The sequence below is a fragment of the Marmota flaviventris genome, chromosome 2 (assembly GCF_047511675.1).
Source record: "Marmota flaviventris isolate mMarFla1 chromosome 2, mMarFla1.hap1, whole genome shotgun sequence".
In the NCBI taxonomy this organism is placed as follows: Eukaryota; Metazoa; Chordata; class Mammalia; order Rodentia; family Sciuridae; genus Marmota; species Marmota flaviventris.
The window spans coordinates 66,117,445-66,138,632 of NC_092499.1; the positions used below are offsets into that span (position 1 = coordinate 66,117,445).

At 35.2% G+C, this 21,188-nt stretch overlaps 1 protein-coding gene across 5 annotated transcripts in view; it reads right to left on the bottom strand.

Moving 5' to 3' along the window:
- Gphn (gephyrin) overlaps nucleotides 1–21,188 on the bottom strand; it is a 623,546-nt gene that overhangs the window by 110,928 nt on the left and 491,430 nt on the right. For all 5 annotated transcript variants that reach the window (XM_027929749.3, XM_071607954.1, XM_071607955.1 and 2 more), the window contains one exon: nucleotides 11,552–11,689. In XM_027929749.3, the coding sequence (XP_027785550.1) occupies nucleotides 11,552–11,689 (138 nt within the window). The remainder of the gene's footprint in view (nucleotides 1–11,551; nucleotides 11,690–21,188) is intronic.

Genomic DNA, 21,188 nt, shown 5'->3' on the forward strand with positions numbered 1-21,188 from the left:
AGACACTCAGGAGGCTGAGGCAAGAGGATTATAAGTTTGAAGCCAGCATAAGCAACTTAGAAACCTTGTCTCAAAATAAAAAATAAAAAGGGTTGGGAAATGTAGTTCAGTGATAGAGTGTCCCTGGATTCAATCCCCAGTACTGGCAAGGAAAAAAAAAAAAAAAGAAGATCCAGGGTCAAGATATACTATTCAAGGCTATGCCCCCAAGGACCCACTTCCTCCGACTAGGCCCCGCCTCCCAAGGTTCCACCACCTCCCAGTAGTGCCACTAGCTGGGGACCAAGCCTTTAACACATGAACCTTTGGGGGACATTCCAGACTTAGACTATAATAGGCCTCCTCTGGTAAAAAACAACAACAAAAAAACCCCCAGCCTATTAATTAATGCATACTCATCCCAGCAATCATGTATATAGAATAATACAATAAAATTCCTATGCCTATAAAATATATAGCTTGTTCAAAGTGTTAGCATGTAATGCATTTGTATATTTCCATTTAAGGATGCTCATTACCTGCAAATGTGGTAAGAAAGGGAGAGTATCACAGTTCTTTTGCCATTAAAAAAAAATGTCCCAAACTTTCTGTACAGTTATAGGGTTTGGAATAATAGAAAGGTTATGATTATCAGAAATGATTGTCATAATTTAGCAATATAAAAAGATATAACAGAATTGATAATTAGTTCTTGAGTTGGATTTTATTTTATTGTCACAACTTACATCCGTTATAAATATTTCTATTTATGAAATGTTAAGCTTTTAAAATAACAACTGTGCTAACTATAAAAAGAATAATAATTTTAAAAAATATTTAAAATGTTCTTGGGATTACAGAAAATGCGTCAATCAAGAGCACTGAATCAAGAGCTCACTCTTGTCAGTAATAAATAATGGAAATCTTGCCATACTCGGGGTGTAGGGTGTCACTGACAAATGGGTAGCACTATGTCCAAGGTGGGAATTATTTGGTCAGGTTTTGATGCAGACAAAAAACCCAAAATGTTTATTTCATTGTTTAAATAATTTAAATTCTTCTTTAATGATAATCTTCTTCTTCTCCTTCTCCTTTTTTTTTTTTTTTGTATCGGGGATTGAACTCAGGGGCATTCAACCACTGAGCCATATCCCCAGCCATATTTTGTATTTTATTTAGAGTCAGGGTCTCATTCAGTTTTTTAGAACCTTGCTTTTGATGAGGCTGGCTTTGAACCTGTGATCCTCTTGCCTCTGCCTCCCAAGACTCTAGGATTACAGGTATGCACCACTGTACTTGGTGATGATCTCTTAATCAGTGCCCTAAAAACTTCCATATGGTCCACAGGGGACAAATATTTTCTTACTATTGTTTTCTGTGATTTTGAACCACAGAATCCAGTATTTTAAAATTAATTCCTAACTTTTCCACCATAGATTGGTCCTATGTCAGGATATTACTGTGGCTATTAAAAAAAAGAAAGATCCATTTCGGAAATTTTCATCTTAGAAGGAATAGGAAATTTTGATGCTATTCTTTTTTAGATAAATTTTTAGATAAAGATTTAACTGCAATATTTTTTTCATTGCCTATGTTATGAATCCTAAATTAATGCTATTAATATAGACTATGGCACATCAAAATTGATACTGAATAAACAGATTGTTAAATACATGTACCAAATAAGAGATGAATATTGAAAATGTGAAAAACTAATGAAGTGCCTAAATAGAATAGAGAAATTAAGAGTTGTATTTAAATACTATCTTGTTTTAGCCACAGATACATTCTATAAAGCTATGTGTAACACCTTTAAAAATCTTATTGAAAAATTAATTGCTCCTTACTTTTCTAGCTAAACATGAATTATGTTCTATCAAAATTGCTTGAAGTGAGATATATTCATATGCTTTAGTTTTTATATACAATTATGTAATGGTATACACATAGAAGAAAGTATGATATAGAAAGACAAGTCTGTTTGGTTATGATATAGGGCAATTAGGCCAAAAATTGTCCAATTTCTATGTGAATAAGTTAATTTTATTTAATTATATAACTATAAAAATAACCTTTCTATACAAGGGTGTTTAGTGTGTACTGTGATAAATCACACATGTGGAACTCACCATAGTGGGGGAAAAGAAGCACCTGAAAGCACATATACAGAAAGCTGATTGGTAATATAATATAATTTTTGGATATGAAGAACATAACCATAATTACTTAAGGTAATTATGATTATACTCATACACACATACACACACATGCACATGTCACAAACATTTATAGAGTAGTCCCTCTTATCTGCAGTTTTGCTTTCCACAGTCTTAGTTTCTGCAGTCAACTGTGGACTGAAATATTAAATGGAAATTTCCAGAGATAAACATCAGAAGTTTTAAATTGTATGTTGCTTTGAGTAGCATGATAAAATCTTGTGTCATCCCACTCTGTCTGACCTGGGATGTGAATCATCCATTTTTTCATTGTATTTACACTGTATGCTCTACCTGCCCATTAGTCACCTAGCAGGCATCTTTGGAATCAGATGAACTGTGAAGATATTGCAGTGATTGTGTTCAAATAATACTCATTAAAAAATAACACTCATTTTACTTGATAATAACCACAAAGCAAAGGAGGAACCAAGACATAAAACATGGAGGACAGATTAATTCTGGTAGTATGTAGCAATACTAAAAGGCCTATACTAGAAAAACATAGTATATAGGGTCCAATATTATCAGCAATTTCAGGCATTCACTGAGGGGTCTTGGACAAGAGAGAGAACTAATATAGAGACACTTAATGAAATGTTCATAGTTGAAGAATACAGGGAGAAGTAATGATGTCATAAGATGCAGAAACAGAAGAATAAAATGAGGTGTACATATTTTAGAGACTTAATGAGGTTCATTGGACTAAAGAAATAAGAATAACTGAAAGACCAATAAAAAAAAAGAATGACTGAAAGAATGGTACAAGTGGCCACATTCATGAAAAAATAAAATATCTGTAGCAAATACCAATGCAGACCAATATTCCAGAAGATATCTGCAAGCAGACAGGGTCACTGAAGTGATGACCTTATTAGACTGTAGACAGACATCAGGGGGCAGTAATTTGTATAATAAAAATGCATTCTTTTACTAGAAAGATTAGAATAATCATTCTCAATTCTTTGCTTCGATTTTATAAAGCTCAACCAGGAGTAAGTCAAAAAACAATGAAAAATGCTGCTTAAAAAATTTCTAATGAAACACAGAGTACATGCCTGAATGACCTGAGTGGGTGGAATGTAATTATACTAGATCAAAATGCATACAGTATCTAGAGTCTATTAATGTGGACCAACAAATGGAACTGAGCCAAGGAATTCTAGCTTTTACTTTTGTAATTTAAAAGTCTTAGGGCTATGATCTTAGAATTCCCAAGAGGGGAGAAGGAATTCAGTTACTAAATCCCCAATATAGAAGCTTAGTGAAAGTTAGATTTTATATATATATATATATATTTTTTTTTCCTTTATAGTATCCTAAAATAGGCCTATACTGGGTGGACATTATTTCCATTTTACATTGGTTCAGCTTGTGAAAGGCACAGCAAGGTAAGGAATGTCTGATGGTAAAGCTTCTTCCAGTATACTTTGCTTCCTTTTTCCTTATTCACTGACAGCCCCTGAATAATCAGGTGGAATTAATTAACTCACCGCATGACTTGTGAATCACCTTGATAAGTACTTTCTACTGCTTGGAATCCCAAGTTTCTGAATTTCTCTAAAGGGCAGGGGATTTCTATTTAAGATAATTGCCCATTTTCAGGCAACTAACTAGAAGTCAGAAACAGGAACATGTGCTTCTGTGCTGTGGTCAGTATTTTAAAAGAAATAATTCACTGTTTCAAATTGAATTCGAGCAGCAAAGATTAAAGTTTCCTTGGCTAGAACTGCTAAAACTTTTTCAAAAAACAAAGAGCCTAGGTCAGAGATACTGAAGTCTTTGATCATGTAATCATAAACAAGAAAACTTAGCATTTATGATATAAGATAAAGCTCCCAAGAGAGCAGAATGATTTCTTTGGAAAACTATAGTTTTTCCATCATTAACTAAGAATTACAGAGTGATGCCAGAATATTTTAATCTTACAGTAGTTGTTATCACATAAAATATGAAGTTGTGATTTATTCATGTCACACATTTTACCAGTAAAGAAGATGAATCATAAATGGTAATCTTGCTAATATTATCTGCAATTTTTTTATGCCAGGTATGCCTTTCCCAAGAAATCAAAGGAAAGCTATTTATATCAATGGGGCTTGCTCCTTAAAAGCCTTGATTGCAAACAGGAGCTAAAATGAAAAGATATACTAAAGGACAGATCAGAGACAATAGAAAATTAGTTCATAGCCAAAATGGACTAAACAAACAAATGAACAAAAACCAATTTACACACATATACCACCTTTACGTATTTGCTTCAAAAGAATAATTTTCATACTGATTTGTGAAGCAGTATAGCATACTGAAATGAGCATCAGACTTGGAGTTAATAATCCTGGATTCTAGATGTTTTAATCATAACTTTTTTTCACTTTAAGAATCTTATCATAACTTTCCTCATCTTTAAACTAAGAGAGACCACTTGATTTCCAGGTTACCCTCTTACTATTATGGAATTCCTATATTTTGGAACTCCTTCACTGAGTTGTCTATGGCCTTCACAGCAATCACCTCCAACATTTCTCTACATGTTATATCCTTAGTCTTCTGATCTTATTGTTGAATTTTTGGAGACATACAAAAAAATCATTTTAGAGATGTCATAGCTCCAAACTGGCTCAAAGATTCAGTGGTTCCCAACTTGCCTTACAAAAACATAGAATTTCCTTGAAGGGCTTCTTTAATTATACCACCAGTAATTGCAAAGGCAAAAAATATATATATATATTTGAGAGTTCAGAGAACTGGAAGGTCTTTCAGTCCCCTCAAAATACTTTTCCTATTCAGTGATTAAGGGATGAAATGAAATAGTTTAGAGGTGCATCTAGCTAAAATCAAAATTAACTTTGAAGTTTTGCTCATTAAAATGCAAATGTACAGGGTACATATAACATTTTAAAGTGCAGTGAGAATAAGTATCTAATCCCCTTTCTGTGGAGTTCTGTTCCATTAAGTAAGAGAATAACAAGCCATATTTCACACATAACAATTGAACTTTAAGTGATTCACACTTGGGACTGCTTTTTTTTTTTTCTGTTGCATTCCCTTTGTTCTTTTTTTTTTTTTTATTGGTTGTTCAAAACATTACACAGCTCATGACATATCATCTTCCATACATTTGATTCAAGTGGGTTATGAACTCCCATTTTTTACCCCAAATACAAGTTGCAGAATCACATCGGTTACACATCCACATTTTTACATAATACCATATTAGTGACTGTTGTATTCTGCTACCTTTCCTATCCCCTACTATCCCCCCTCCCCTTCCCTCTCATCTTCCCTCTCTACCCCATCTGCTGTTGTTTAATTCTCTCCCTTGTTTTTTTTTTTTTCCCCCTTTCCCCTCACAAACTCTTATATGTAATTTTGTGTAACAATGAGGGTCTCCTTCCATTTCCATAGTTTCCCTTCTCTCTCCCTTATGCCCTTGTTATTTATTAGGGCATTCATGATAGACAGTTAACAAATATGTCAGTCGGTTCTATCATAGAACATAGGAACAGGAGGGAAGTGAAGTCAAGCCAATTGAGAAAAGACGGAAGTGGACATAAGGAAAGTCTTCATGGAGAGGCTCCTTAAACTTTGATCTTAAAAGAATATATGGTAGTTAGGCAGAAAAGTAAGATAAAGTTTCAAGGAAAAGATAGTGTAAGTAAGGATGTAGAGATAGAATAAGAGGCAAGAAACAGAATGTCAGACTTGGAGAGAAGCAAGTTCTGATGATAAGAAAGTGAGGGAGGAAACTGAAAAAAATTAGAAAGATAGTACATTAGAAAGCACCTTATATGACGAATCAAGGAGTTTGGTTTATTTTGAGGTTATGGTCATCTTCACTATACCAAAGTACTGTAGATAGACAGCATTAATAACAAATTTGCCATTTGAACAGATTACCTTTGCATGAAATTGGATAATGGGTTGGGATGTTGTTAATTGGAGGGAGCTTGTTACAATAATCCAGGAAGCTAATAATGAAGACTTAAACTAAAACAATAGCAGTGGAGATAGAGAAGAAGGAATAGATTTAAGAAGCAAGTTTCATTGAGGTACAGAAAATAAGTTTAGTATTTGTCATATTAAATTTATTATTAGCAGATATAGATATGATAAATGAGTTTGGAACTCAGGCAAGGTCTAGACAATAACATAGATTTCAAAATCACTTTATAGGTTGTATCTGAAACCACTGGCATGTATGAGATCTTGTAAGGAAATGTACAAGATGTAAAAAGAGACAAAGAAAAAACTCTAAAGAAGCTAAATGAAGGAATTGACACAAGGTGTCAAGCCTGCAAAAGAGCCAATAAAAGAGACAAAGTATCACATTGTTTACTTATCTCTTTTCTGTACTAGCCTCTAAGATCCATGGGGCAAACATTTTATTTTTAATTCATCTTTGTACACACAGGACTTAATAAATAAAATACCCATCTTAGTAGATGCACAATCAACATTTGTTGAACAGAATGAGTTATGTTTTTATATATTATGCTGTTTTCTAAACACCTAAAATGCCTACAAGTTCTCATTATAATACACTTGCATAAAAATTTGAGTTTGATCCAACTCCAAGGTTGAATACAAATCTCATTATTATTATTTTTTTATATTTATTTTTAGTTGTAGTTGGACTCAATATCTTTATTTTACTTTTATGTGGTGCTGAGGATCGAACCCAGGGCCTCACATGTGCTAAGCGAGTGCTCTATTGCTGAGCCACAACCTCAGCCCATAAATCTCATTATATTTTATCATTATTGGGGAAACACTTGATAAAGAGGTTAACCATCCATGAACAATTTTCTTACTTATGAATGACAACTGTTCTGATGAACAAACGAAGGGGAAACAAACACATGAAAGGAAAAGAGAATGTTATCTGACAGTATTTTTCTCCTGAGGGAAAAATGAAATGGCCATTTCTAAATCTCTTTTTCCTTTAAAATCTCTTTCTCTAGTTAAACATGACTTAAAATACAGTTTCCTTCTTCTTTCCTTTCTTCCCTTCCTTCCTTCCCTCTCTCTTTTTGTATCATTCTCTCTCTCTCTCCTCTTCCCCACACCCCCCCACCTTTGCAGTTCTGAAGATAGAACCCAGGGCCTTATACATGCTTGGCAAACATTTTAATTTTTTTGGCAGTTTGAAAATTATATTTCATTAACTTAAAAGGTGAACAAAACGTGTATTTAAAATCTTATTAAACTTTTATCTGACATACATAGAGGACAAACAGGATTTCAAATGACTTATGAGACAGTCCACTGCCATTTAAAAATATTCTTTTTTCCACAAAACCTCTTAATTGAAAGACAAAACAAAACCACCAAAGCAACAAATACCTTGTCTTTTATACTGTACAAATGCTAGATGCAAACTTCTGATTTATTTATTTCATTGTCAACTCTGATGATGAAGATGGGAGGCATAAATGTTCCCAGTGCAGTCAAATGATGAAAACAAAAAGCTGTTTCCCTAGATACAAAGAAGTTTTCTTCATTCATGTCTCTTACAGTAGGATCACATACTTGATGCTCATACCAGACCACTTCTTCTTCTTTCCTCTTTTTTACTTCCCTCTCCTTGCTGAAGACTTGGGTCACCACTTCCTGTTTTTTGTGTCCTTGTTTTTAGCTTAAGTATCATTTCTGATGCATACAACATTACTGATTTACGTGAAGGGAACTGTACAAGACAGAGGCTTGGCAAGCATTTTACTACTGAATTATACCCCAGCACATTTTTATTTTTGAGACAGGGTCTTGTTAGGTTACCCATGTTGGCCTTGATTTTGTTCCTCTTGAGTAGCTGGTATTGCAGAAGTGAACCACTGCACCTAGCCCATTTGCTTTTTCCAAGGACCGACATTAAAGGAAACTCTTTTGAAATTTCAAGAGATCAGGGATGGTTAATTTATTTTTATGATAGGCAAAACATTATTAATTTGTTTCATAACTTAATTTTATATTTATATTGTCTTAGTTTAGATTGATATCAATAAATAGCTTAATATTCTAATTTAATAATAAAGAAAATCATTTCATTAAAGTTGATTTCTGAAATAACATAGTTAATTCCTGAAAATTTCCTTACACCAGTGAGTTTTCTAATCTTTATTTTTGTTAATGAGGAATTAAAAAAAAAGAAAAAGTTGAAGCCTAATTATCTATATATCTATCTACCTATTAAAAGAATGTGAGTATGGGGCTGGGGTTGTGGCTCAGCGGTAGTGCACTTGCCTGGCATGTGTGAGGGACTGGGTTTCTCAGAATCACATAAAAATAAATAAAATAAAAGGCCTATCAACAACTAAAACAATATTTAAAAAAGAATATGAGTCAATTATGGAGAATGAATGGAAACTGTATAAAAACTCTTTTTGTCAAAATAGAGTCAGGACTAGAGAGCTAAATCTGGCATCTAATATTTCACTAAATTTTAGGTCTTTTCATATAATTTGTTAGTTTAGCTAGGATAATTTTAAAGTATTTTAATGCTGAAAGAAGTGCATTATCACGTAGTTAAAAAGAAGACTGTAATTGACACTTGAAGCCTATCCCTTTTCTGCTTTTCTTAGAGTTTCCTTGCAGAAAAATTAAAGTGTTTGTACAGATGCTCTCTAATGTTCATTGCAGTTTGAATATTTTATGACTGAATAAAGTCCTTTACTTATAAGATTTACTTAATTCTTTTGTGTTGTTTCTGCATGACAAACTAGTAAGAAACAATATTTTATTCATATTCCATTAAGCAACTTTTTAGCGGGGAAGGAACTACATGTTATTGGCAGTAAGTTCTTAGGAGCTTTGGCTACTGGGATTACATGTTTAAATACAACTCCAATGGTAAATTATTAGAAATGGAAGTTGTTGATTAAAAATTGAAAACACTGGAGAAAACTACTATGATAGTTTGGATGTTGACTGTTCCCCCAAAGGACCATGTATGAAAGGCTTAGTCTCCAGCTGGGAGGTGCTGTGGACTTTTTAGAAAGAGGAAGCTTGTAGGAAGGAGTTCCTTAGGTAAATGGAAATACGCTCTTGAAGGGCACTGTGGGGCTGCAGTCCCTTCCTCTTCCTTCTTTTTTGTTTGATGACTTACTGTTTGTTCTGCTATGTGCTCTCACCATGATGTGCTGCCATAATAGAGACTCAAAGTCATAGGGCTGGAACCTCCAAAACAAGAGTTAAAATAAGCTTTTTCTCTTTATGAGCTAATTGCCTCAGGCATTTTGTTATCATGATGGAAATATGACTAATACAAATTACCTTTCCATTATCTTTCTATAAACTGTTCTCAATATGCTACTAGTAAAACAGCAACAAATAAGATAGATGAAGCAGGGAACTGAGATTAGACTGATTACTTAGTGATTTATGAATAGTGTATTTTTTCATAGGTTACATTAAAATATACATGCTCTTCAACTTAAAATGGGGTTATGTTCTGATAAACCCATTGTACATTGAAAATATTAGTAAGTCAAAAAGTGCACTTAGTACACCAGCCTACTGAACATCATAGCTTAGAAACACAGTACTGTTTATCCTGGTAACCACATAGCTGACAAGGAGCTGCAGACTGCTGCTGCTGCTGCTCATTATCGCAAGATACTATCATACCACATACTGCTATCCCAGGAAAAGATCCAAGTATAAGATTCAAAGTATGGTTTTACTGAATGTATATTGCTTTTGCACATAATAAAGTTGATAAACTGAAAGTCAAATCGTTGTCAGGGACTATCTGTGTTTTCTAAAACATGATTTTAAGACACATTAGCTTTTTTGAGATAATCATGTTTATCTGTTTTATTTTTTCTGTTTATTAGTTTATCAGTTTTTTCAAGAAAATCTAATATGTATTATAATCATGTTTATCTGTATTAGAAAACACAGACAGAAAATGGGCTAAGGAACTGAACAGAGACTTCACAGAAGAATACAATCAAGCAACAAAGGTATTAAAAAATGTTCAACATCTCTAGCAATTAGAGAAATGCAAATCAAAACTACTCTAAGATTTCATCTTTCATCTCACTTCAGTTAGATGGCAATTATCAAGAATACAAGCAACAGTAACTGTTGGCAAGGATGTGGGGAAAATGGTACACTCATACACTGTTCATGGGATTGCAAATTGGTGCAAAAAAAAAAAAGCAGCATGGAGATTCTTTGGAAAACGTGGGATGGAACCACCATGTGACTAGCTATCCCACTCCATGGTCTATAGACAAAAAACTTAAAATCAGCATAATACAATGACACAGCCACATCAATGTTTATAGCAACTCAATTCACAATAGCTAAACTATGGAACCAACCTAGGTGCCCCTACAACAGAAGAATGGATAAAGAAAATGTGTTATATATATACAATGGAATATTACTCATCCTTAAAGAGATTGAAATCATGGCATTTGCTGGTAAATGGATGGAGCTGGAGAATATCATGCTAAGTGAAATAAACCAAACCCAAAGAACGAAAGGCCAAATGTTTTCTCTAATATGCGGATGCTAATTTACAATAAGTGAGGGAATGGTACTGGGAACAAAAAGAGGTACTTTGGATTATACAGATGGGAGTGAAGGGAGGGGAGAGGGTATGATGCTAGAAATGATAGAATGAATTGGGCATTATGACCCTAGGTGCATATGTGATTACACGACCAGTGTAATTCTACATTATATACACCAGAAGAATGAGAAGTTACACTCCATTTAGGTATGATGTGTCAAAATGCATTCTACTGTCATGTATAACTAATTAGAGCAACAACAACAAAAAGACATTATTTATATCCCATTTCTGACAGAGAAATCATCAGACAGACTCAGAGTTAACTATTTTCCTCACTCAGCAATGATAGCTCTCTCTTTAGAGTACTGGTATTTTGAATCAGAAACACACCTGATATCTCCCCCAACACTTTTATTTTTTTGGTACCGGGGACTGAACTCAGGGGGCACTTGACAGCTGAGCCACATTCCGAGCCATATTTTGTATTTTATTTAGAGACAAAGTCTCACTGAGTTGCTTAGTGCCTTTCTTTTGCTGAGGCTGTCTTTGAACTTGTGATCCTCCTGTTTCAGCTTCCCAAGCCACTGGGATTACAGGCGTGCTCTACTGTGCCCGGTTCCCCCCATTTTTATGAAAAGCAACCTTTATGGTGTTATACTTTGTATAATGTTAAGGCTGACCCTATAGTAGAATAGAAATAAAAAACAAAAAGAATGATTATAATTGTGACAGTGATAAACAATCTTTCTCTTTCAGGGCAATTATACCTTCGTGTTTTATGAATCTTACGAAAAAAAAAAAAGAAGAAATAAAAGGGCAAATATGACAGTACCTCGGTAATTGATGATTTCTGTCCCAAGCACCGGAGTCATCTCCAGGACTGTGATAAAGGCTTTGTCCATAGATGTCAGAGGAAAAGGAGACATGCGGTGTCTTCTAGCCACCTTGGTGATATCAACAGCACTGTGACCTAAACAGGAAGATAATTAACTGAGAATATGATGCTGAAACACTGATCAAAAAGTGGAAATGACTTATAAATATCAGTAACTCCTAATTTCAAGTGTCCCCAAATGAATATTACCAGCAACTTTCTTTACTTCTTCCAAAACACAGCTTGCTCTGTGTGAAAAGTTAGCATTGTTATATCATATACCCAAAGCTGGTGAAATTTAATGATACTGGCTAATGGTATTTTTGTCAAGAGACTGTAGTAAATAAACTCATTAATCTTCACAACCACATATGGTGAGGCACCATTCTTATCCTTACTTACAGATGAGGGAAGACAGGCTTTGAGAGGCTGTATACCTTTGTGTAAATCTCAGAACTAGTAACAGAAGAGCCAGGAGTCAAATGTAGGTAGTCTTGGCTTTAGAGTTCATGTGCTCTACCACTGTTCTCAACTTTGAATACTAAAGAAACTAGTTAGCAAAATTAAGTTTTAAAACATCAATTTTTAGGATATACAGGAAATTTTCTTTCCTATGTAAAAATGCATGGAAAATATTATGTTTTTATCTTTCTACTCCCTATATGACCATTCTAGTCCCACAGCATTAATATCACCCATATACTAAAACAACCAATTTTTTTTTTACCTCCAATTTCAGCTTTTATCCTCAATTCTAGATTTGTATGTCAACCTATAGCTATGAGATGGTATATATTTTCAGACTTGGAATCACTTATCCAGCATGTACTTGAATGTGTATGTCAAACATAAAGAGCCCAAAATTAAATTCTCAATTCTCAACCCTCCTATTCTACCCATATGATATCTTATTCTTGAGCAATTAACATCTCAATCATCAACAGTAAATCCATTATTTCAGCGATTATGCCAAAACCTTGGAAACAACCTTGAATCTTCTCTTTTTGTCATAGCAATATTTGAAATATATTAGAACCTGATTATTGTCACTTCCACTGGTACTGCAATAGTTGGAACTATTGCTTATGTCCTGGAAAACTGAATAGCCTCCTAACTGGTCTCCTTGCTTCTATCCTTGTTCCACTTCAGTTTCTTCATAGAGTAATTTACAGTGATCCTTTTACATTTTACATTGGACTATGCAAATCTCTGCTTACAACTCTCTAAAGACTTTCTATTTCAATTACAGTAAAATCTTTGCTAGGTCCTATAAGGCCCAACTTATTATCACTTCCACTGTTCTTACCTCCTAATATTTCCTTCCTTGTTCACTGTGCTATAGCCATACCGGTTCCTTCCTTTACAATGATCCTACTAAATTTATCTCCCCACAGGGCCTTTATACTTGCTGTTTCCTCTCTTGAACCATCTATTCCAGATAGCATCATCCATCCCCCATTTCTTTCAAGTCTCTGCTCAGATTTCACCTCATCAAAGAGGTATCATCAGTATTATCAGAGAGGCATTTCTTGAATACCCTATATATAATACTGCCTACTATTAGTTCACTTTACCCCACTTAATTTTTTTCAAACACACACAGATGTTCATAACCATACAAAAATACATCAAATAATTATTTGTTGAATTAACAAAGGAATCATTTAATGACAAAAAGATTTCTTGGGGCACTATATCCTCATGCATAAAAAAATTGGCCTTACCCTTGGAAGCTTATAAATGTACAGACCAAATGGTAAAGAGAAAGGAGTAATACAAACACTATTGGTTGGCTGTCCTAATTGCTATTCACAGCCTCCTTTTTCTTCCCTAGCCACCCTGCAAGTTAGGAGTAGTGTTATGATATATGATATTTTGGCCATTTAAGATGCCCCTGGGGGCAATAATCTTATTACAAATAAAGAGATAAAGAAACAAAGCTTTAAAAGAAAACAGCTTTTTCCCTGCTACCTTCTTTCTACCTGTAACATGGCTGGATACTGGGAGCCATTTTTCAAGTATGAGAATGTAAGCTCACACAGTAATGGAAACAGGAGGACAAAAAAACAGTCTGAGTCTCTGATGAAAAAGATGAGTTGCTAGGCAAGCCTGTGGACTCCCTGCCTCTAAACTTTTGATGTGGGAGATAAATAAGCTTTTAATGCTTTAAACCACTTTATAATGATTACACATATCCTTCAGAATCGTCATTGCATCTTATTAAATTTAGCACTTTACTCCAACCCCAGCAGCTGCTCCAGAAATGCTCATTGAATTGGCTTAAAGGCACTACCCCAAAGAGTTTCTATGATTAATAACAATATCATAAGTCACCCCCAAAAGACACAGAAAATTACTTATACTCTCAGTATGACATTTATTTTCATGGATAATCAAGATCACAAGAATTCAAAGCTTGTAGGATTTTATAGATTATTTTGTGGTAAATATGAATAATGTTTTCTATTCAGAATAGTGGGTAAACATTTAAAAAAGACTTATGTATGATTTGTCACATATAATTGAAATGTAAATTTACTTATAACTCACTTTTTTTGAGGTCTGAGACTAGTCAATCAAATATACAAACACACTGTCCCAACCAGTGTAATTGAAAAGAATGATAGAGATAGCTGCTTCTGCTTTCTATTCTGCTATATAGGTCTCAGATATCTTTCTATGATATGCTGCACTTAATGGTGCAAATTTTATGTAATCTTATAAAAAACTGTCCTTAAAAATGTTTAGTTTCTGAGAAGAAAACTATATTTTTAATTGTATAGTTTATTTGTTGAATATGCTTTGTAATGGTATAAAAATAATTTTTTAAAGATCAGACAAATATATATCAAGTGTATTTTATATGAACTAGGTCCAGCAGAAAAGAAAGACATGCAAATAAATAAATAATAAGAGCAAAAGGTTTGTAAACTACATGATGGTCCTTTAACTGTAGAGATTGGTAGCTATTATTTTCTTGTTTGTGAATTGCAGCATGAGTAGGTACTAGCCAGGAAATATCACTTTCATTTCTAAAATACTTTTGTACCTTGTTTATAATTCTTCTGGCACTTACCATGTACCATATTACGTTATAGATATTTAAATATCTGCTTCACCTCTGTAAGATTATGAACTTGAAGGCAGAGCCTATAAGCATATTAATCTATTTTTTTAAAGCATATTAATCTTTGTGTCTGTTGCCACTTTTAGAACAGTGCCTCCCTCATGCTTATGAAAGCAGATCTTTTAAACAGAAAGTCCAAAGTTGGGAAGAAAAAAGCAAAGTGGTGCTTCCTGCTTTGTCCTTTTACTTCTCTAAGCCATGAATATTTATAAACTGTGTCACAAAGTGACTACCTTATTGGGTAAATAATTCATACATTTAAAAATAGGATAAACATTTAATTTTAAATTGAAATTAAACTTACTTTTAACTAATATATAAAACAAAATTATACATATTAATGGGATACCATGTGAAGTTTCAACACATGTATATACATTGTGTAATGTTTAAGTCAGGCTGAACATATATGTCTCCTCAAACACTTATTAATTTTTTATGATGAAAATATTCAGAATCCTTTCAAGAAAATAATAACTACCAATCTCTGCAGTTAAAGGACCATCAGGTAAGTACTCCACTGTGTATATGTATCACATTTTCTTTTTCTTTTATAATATTTTTTACCTTAGTTGTTGATAGATCTTTATTTTGTTTATTAATATATGGTGCTGAGAATCGAACCCAGTGCCTCACACATGCAAGGCAAGTGCGCTACTGCTGAGCCACAGTCCCAGCCCTGTATCACATTTTCTTTATCCATTTATCAGTGGATGGATACTTCAGTTGTTTCCATTTCTTGACTATTGTGACTGGTGCTGCAATGAACATGGGAGTGAGTGCAAAATGTCTCTTGGACAGAGTGATTTCACTTCCTTTGGAAACATACTCAGTAATACCTTGCTAGATCATATGTTAGTTATATTTTTAATTTTTTGAATGAAACTCTATAATGTTTTCTACAAATGGCTGTACTAATTTTTATGCCCACCAATAGAGTGCAACAGTTCCCTTTCTCCACTACATCAGCAGCATTGTTATTGTAAGTCTTTTTGATAACAACCATTCTTACTGGGATGAGGGGATATGGTGATACATGGCTTTGATTTGCATTTCCATGATGACTAGTAAGGCTAAACATTTTTTCACACACCTTTTTGCCATGTTTATCTGCTTTCGAGAAATGTCTATTTAGGACTACTGCCCATTTTTTCATTCAGCTATTTGGGAGTTTTAGTGCTTCTGAGTTTTTGGAGTTTTTTTAGTTAAAGAATCAAAAATAGTATATATTTAAGACATATGATATGTTGTTTTGAAATTTTTATACATTGTAGAATGGCTATTTGGAAGTCAATGGGTCCTTGTCGATAGTATTTGCAAGTTAGCCCAGGGATCTTCTAAATATATAATAAGTTAACTGCAAGGAATGTCTCAAAGAGGATAATTTTAATTTTATGGCACATTAGCAGGTAGAGGTGTGTGTCCGCACATGTGTGTGTGCATATATATATATTTTCAACAAAAACTTATTGAGTACATTTCATGTGACAGGCTTCTTCTGACTCATGATCTGTACCAAATCACATAGTATTAAGAACAGTCATCTACTTCATCAATAAAGAAAAGTTAACTTGGTCCCATAAATGTGAGGAAAACTATGTTTGTGATTTTTTCCATTTGAGAAGAAAATGAATGAAATAGATAAGCTAAAGGAATGGCTAATGTATCTTTACCATACCCAGTTCTCTTAGATCCTTCACCAAATGGAGGAGGATTATATATCCATTTAAAAAGAACCCATTTAGAAGAGGAGCAGCGGCCTGCTGAGAGGCAGAGCCGCCCCCTCCCCCTGCGCCGGCAAGGTAGAGGGAATTGTGACCACCCACAGAGCAGGCCCAGCGGCCTACTGAGGGGCAGAGCCGCCCCCCTCCCCGCGCCTGCCAGGGAGGCGGAACTGTGACCACCGACAGAAAAGGCCCAGTGGCCCGCGGTGGGACAGAGCTTCCAATCACTCCTGCAAGGTAGGCGGGCCTGCGACCCACCAGCAGAAGAGGAGCAGCAGCCTGCTGAGAGGCAGAGCCGCCCCCTTCCCCCGCGCCTGCAAGGTAGACGGAACTGTGACTACCATCAGAACAGGCCAGACCTACAACCGACAGACAGAACAGGCCCAGTGGCCTGAGGAAGGGTAGAGCCGCCCTCCCCCCCGCGCCTGCAAGGTAGGCGGACCTGCGACCCACTGGCAGAACAGCCCCAGAGGCCTGCAGAGGGGCAGTGCCGTTGCCTGCGCCTGCAAAGTAGGCAGAACTGCGACCACCAACAGAACAAGCATAGCGGCCCGCAGAGGGACAGAGCCGCTGCCCGCGCCTGCAAGGTAGGCGGACCTACTACCGACCAGCAGAGCAGGCCCAGCGGCCTGCCGGCGTGGTAGGCACATTGCCCCAATTGGAGGAGGGGCAGAGCTGACGCCCGCGCCTGTGAGGGAGACTTTGCAACTATACAAGACCAATATAAATACATAGGGGGAAAATTCAATAGCACAACAGTTTCACCAAGTAGAAAGGAACGCGAACAGTATGAAGAGACAAGGAAAGAAAGGACCACAAGCAATGCAGGTCAACTCAACGTTAGAAGAGGTAATAGCTGCAGCAGATGGAATGTCAGATAAAGAATTCAGGATATACATGCTTCAGATGACCTGGAGTATCAAGGAAGACATCAGACAGCAAAATCAGACAATGAAAGATCACTTCAACAATGAATTACATAAACAAATCCAAGAAGCAAAAGATCAACTATACAGGGAGATAGAGGTTATCAAAAACAAACAGAAATCCTAGAAATGCAGGAAGCAATAAACCAACTTAAAAACTCAATTGAGAATACTACCAGCAGAGTAGAACACTTAGAAGATAGAACATCAGACAATGAAGATAAAGTATTTCAACTTGAAAAGAACATAGACAGCTCAGCAAGACTGTTAAGAAACCATGAGCAGAACATCCAAGAAATATGGGATAACATCAAGAGACCAAATTTAAGAGTCATTGGGATACAGGAAGGGACAGAGTTTCAAACCAAAGGAATGAGCAATCTATTCAATGAAATAATACGAGAAAACTTCCCAGACTTGAAGAATGAGACAGAATCCCAAATCCTAGAAGCCTACAGGATGCCGAATGTGCAAAATCATAAGAGACCCACACCTAGACACATTATAATGAAGATGCCCAACATACAGAATAAGGAGAGAATTTTAAAAGCTACAAGAGAAAGGAAGCAGATCACATTTAGGGGTAAGCCAATCAGGATAACAGCTGATCTTTCAACACAGACTCTGAAAGCTAGAAGATCCTGGAATAACATATTTCAAACACTGAAAGAAAATGGGTTCCAACCAAGAATTGTGTTTCCAGCGAAATTAAGCTTCAGGATGGAAGATGAAATTAAAACCTTCCACGATAAACAAAAGTTAAAAGAATTTGCAGCTAGAAAACCATCTCTTCAAAACATCCTTGGCAAAACATTACAGGAAGAGGAAATGGAAAATAACAATGAAAACCAACAGTGGGAGGTAGGACACTAAAGGGGGGAAAATAATCAAAGTGGAAAACAAACCATATTTAGTAACATAAATAAACAAATATGGCTGGAAGAACAACCCATATCTCAATAATAACCCTAAATGTTAATGGCTTAAACTCACCAATCAAGAGACACAGGCTAGTAGAATGGATCACAAAACAAGACCCAACAATATGCTGCCTACAGGAGACGCATTTGATAGGAAAAGACACACAGGCTGAAGGTGAAAGGTTGGGAAAAATCATATCACTCATATGGACTTCGGAAACAAGCAGGAGTGTCCATACTCATATCAAATAAAATAGATTTCAAGCCAAAGTTAATCAAAAGGGATAAAGAGGGACACTACATACTGCTTAAGGGAACCATACACCAACAAGACATAACAATCATAAATATATATGCCCCAAACAATGGTGCAGCTATGTTCATTAAACAAACTCTTCTCAAGTTCAAGAGTCTAATAGACCACCATACAATAATCATGGGAGACTTCAACACACCTCTCTCGCCACTGGACAGATCTTCCAAACAAAAGTTGAATAAGGAAACTATAGAACTCAATAACACAATTAATAACCTAGACTTAATTGACATATATAGAATATACCACCCAACATCAAGCAGTTACACTTTTTTCTCAGCAGCACATAGATCCTTCTCAAAAATAGATCATATATTATGTCACAGGGAAACTCTTAGACAATATAAAGGAGTAGAGATAATACCATGCATCCTATCTGATCATAATGGAATGGAACTGAAAATCAACGATAAAAGAAGGAAGGAAAAAGCATACATCACTTGGAGAATGAACAATAGGTTACTGAATGATCAATGGGTTATAGAAGACATCAAGGAGGAAATTAAAAAATTCTTAGAGATTAATGAAAACACAGACACAACATATCGGAATCTATGGGACACATTGAAAGCAGTTCTAAGAGGAAAATTCATTGCTTGGAGTTCATTCCTTAAAAAAAGAAAAAACCAACAAATAAATGATCTCATACTTCATCTCAAAATCCTAGCAAAAGAAGAGCAAAACAACAGCAAAAGAAGTAGAAGGCAAGAAATAATTAAAATCAGAGCTGAAATTAATGAAATCAAAACAAAAAAAACAATTGAAAAAATTGACAAAACTAAAAGTTGGTTCTTTGAAAAAATAAACAAAATCAACAGACCCTTAGCCATGCTAGCGAAGAGAAGAGAGAGAACTCAAATTACTAGCATACAGGATGAAAAAGGCAATATCACAACAGACACTTCAGATATACAGAAGAAAATCAAAAATTATTTTGAATCCTTACACTCCAATAAATTAGAAGATAGTGAAGGCATAGATAAATTTCTTAAGTCATATGATCTGCCCAGATTGAGTCAGGAGGATATAGACAACCTAAACAGACCAATATCAATCGAGGAAATAGAAGAAACCATCAAAAGACTACCAACTAAGAAAAGCCCAGGACCGGATGGGTATACAGCAGAGTTTTACAAAACCTTTAAAGAGGAACTAATACCAATACTTCTCAAGCTACTTCAGGAAATAGAAAAAGAGGGAGAACTTCCAAATTCATTCTACGAGGCCAACATCACCCTGATACCTAAACCAGACAAAGACACTTCAAAGAAAGAAAACTACAGACCAATATCTCTAATGAACCTAGATGCAAAAATCCTCAATAAAATTCTGGCCACTCGGATACAAAAACATATCAAAAAAATTGTGCACCATGATCAAGTAGGATTCATCCCTGGGATGCAAGGCTGGTTCAATATACGGAAATCAATAAATGTTATTCACCACATCAATAGACTTAAAAATAAGAACCATATGATCATCTCGATAGATGCGGAAAAAGCATTCGACAAAGTACAGCATCCCTTTATGTTCAAAACTCTAGAAAAACTAGGGATAACAGGAACATACCTCAATATTGTAAAAGCAATCTATGCTAAACCTCAGGCTAGCATCATTCTGAATAGAGAAAAATTGAAGGCATTCCCTCTAAAATCTGGAACAAGACAGGGATGCCCTCTCTCATCACTTCTGTTCAACATAGTTCTCGAAACACTGGCCACAGCAATTAGACAGACGAAAGAAATTAAAGGCATAAAAATAGGAAAGGAAGAACTTAAATTATCACTATTTGCAGATGACATGATTCTATACCTAGCAGACCCAAAAGGGTCTACAAAGAAACTATTAGAGCTAATAAATGAATTCAGCAAAGTGGCAGGATATAAAATCAACACGCATAAATCAAAGGCATTCCTGTATATCAGCGACAAATCCTCTGAAATGGAAATGAGGACAACCACTCCATTCACAATATCTTCAAAAAAAAAAAAATAAAATACTTGGGAATCAACCTAACAAAAGAAGTGAAAGACTTATACAATGAAAACTACAGAACCCTAAAGAGAGAAATAGAAGAAGATCTTAGAAGATGGAAAAATATACCCTGTTCATGGATAGGCAGAAGTAACATCATCAAAATGGTGATATTACCAAAAGTTCTCTATAGGTTTAATGCAATGCCAATCAAAATCCCAATGGCATTTCTTGTAGAAATAGAGAAAGCAATCATGAAATTCATATGGAAAAATAAAAGACCCAGAATAGCAAAAACAATGCTAAGCAGGAAGTGTGAATCAGGCGGTATAGCGATACCAGACTTCAAACTATACTACAGAGCAATAGTAACAAAAACAGCATGGTACTGGTACCAAAACAGGCGGGTGGACCAATGGTACAGAATAGAGGACACAGAAACCAATCCACAAAACTACAACTACCTTATATTTGATAAAGGGGCTAAAAGCATGCAATGGAGGAAGGATAGCATCTTCAACAAATGGTGCTGGGAAAACTGGAAATCAATATGCAACAAAATGAAACTAAATCCCTTTCTCTCGCCATGCACAAAAGTTAATTCAAAA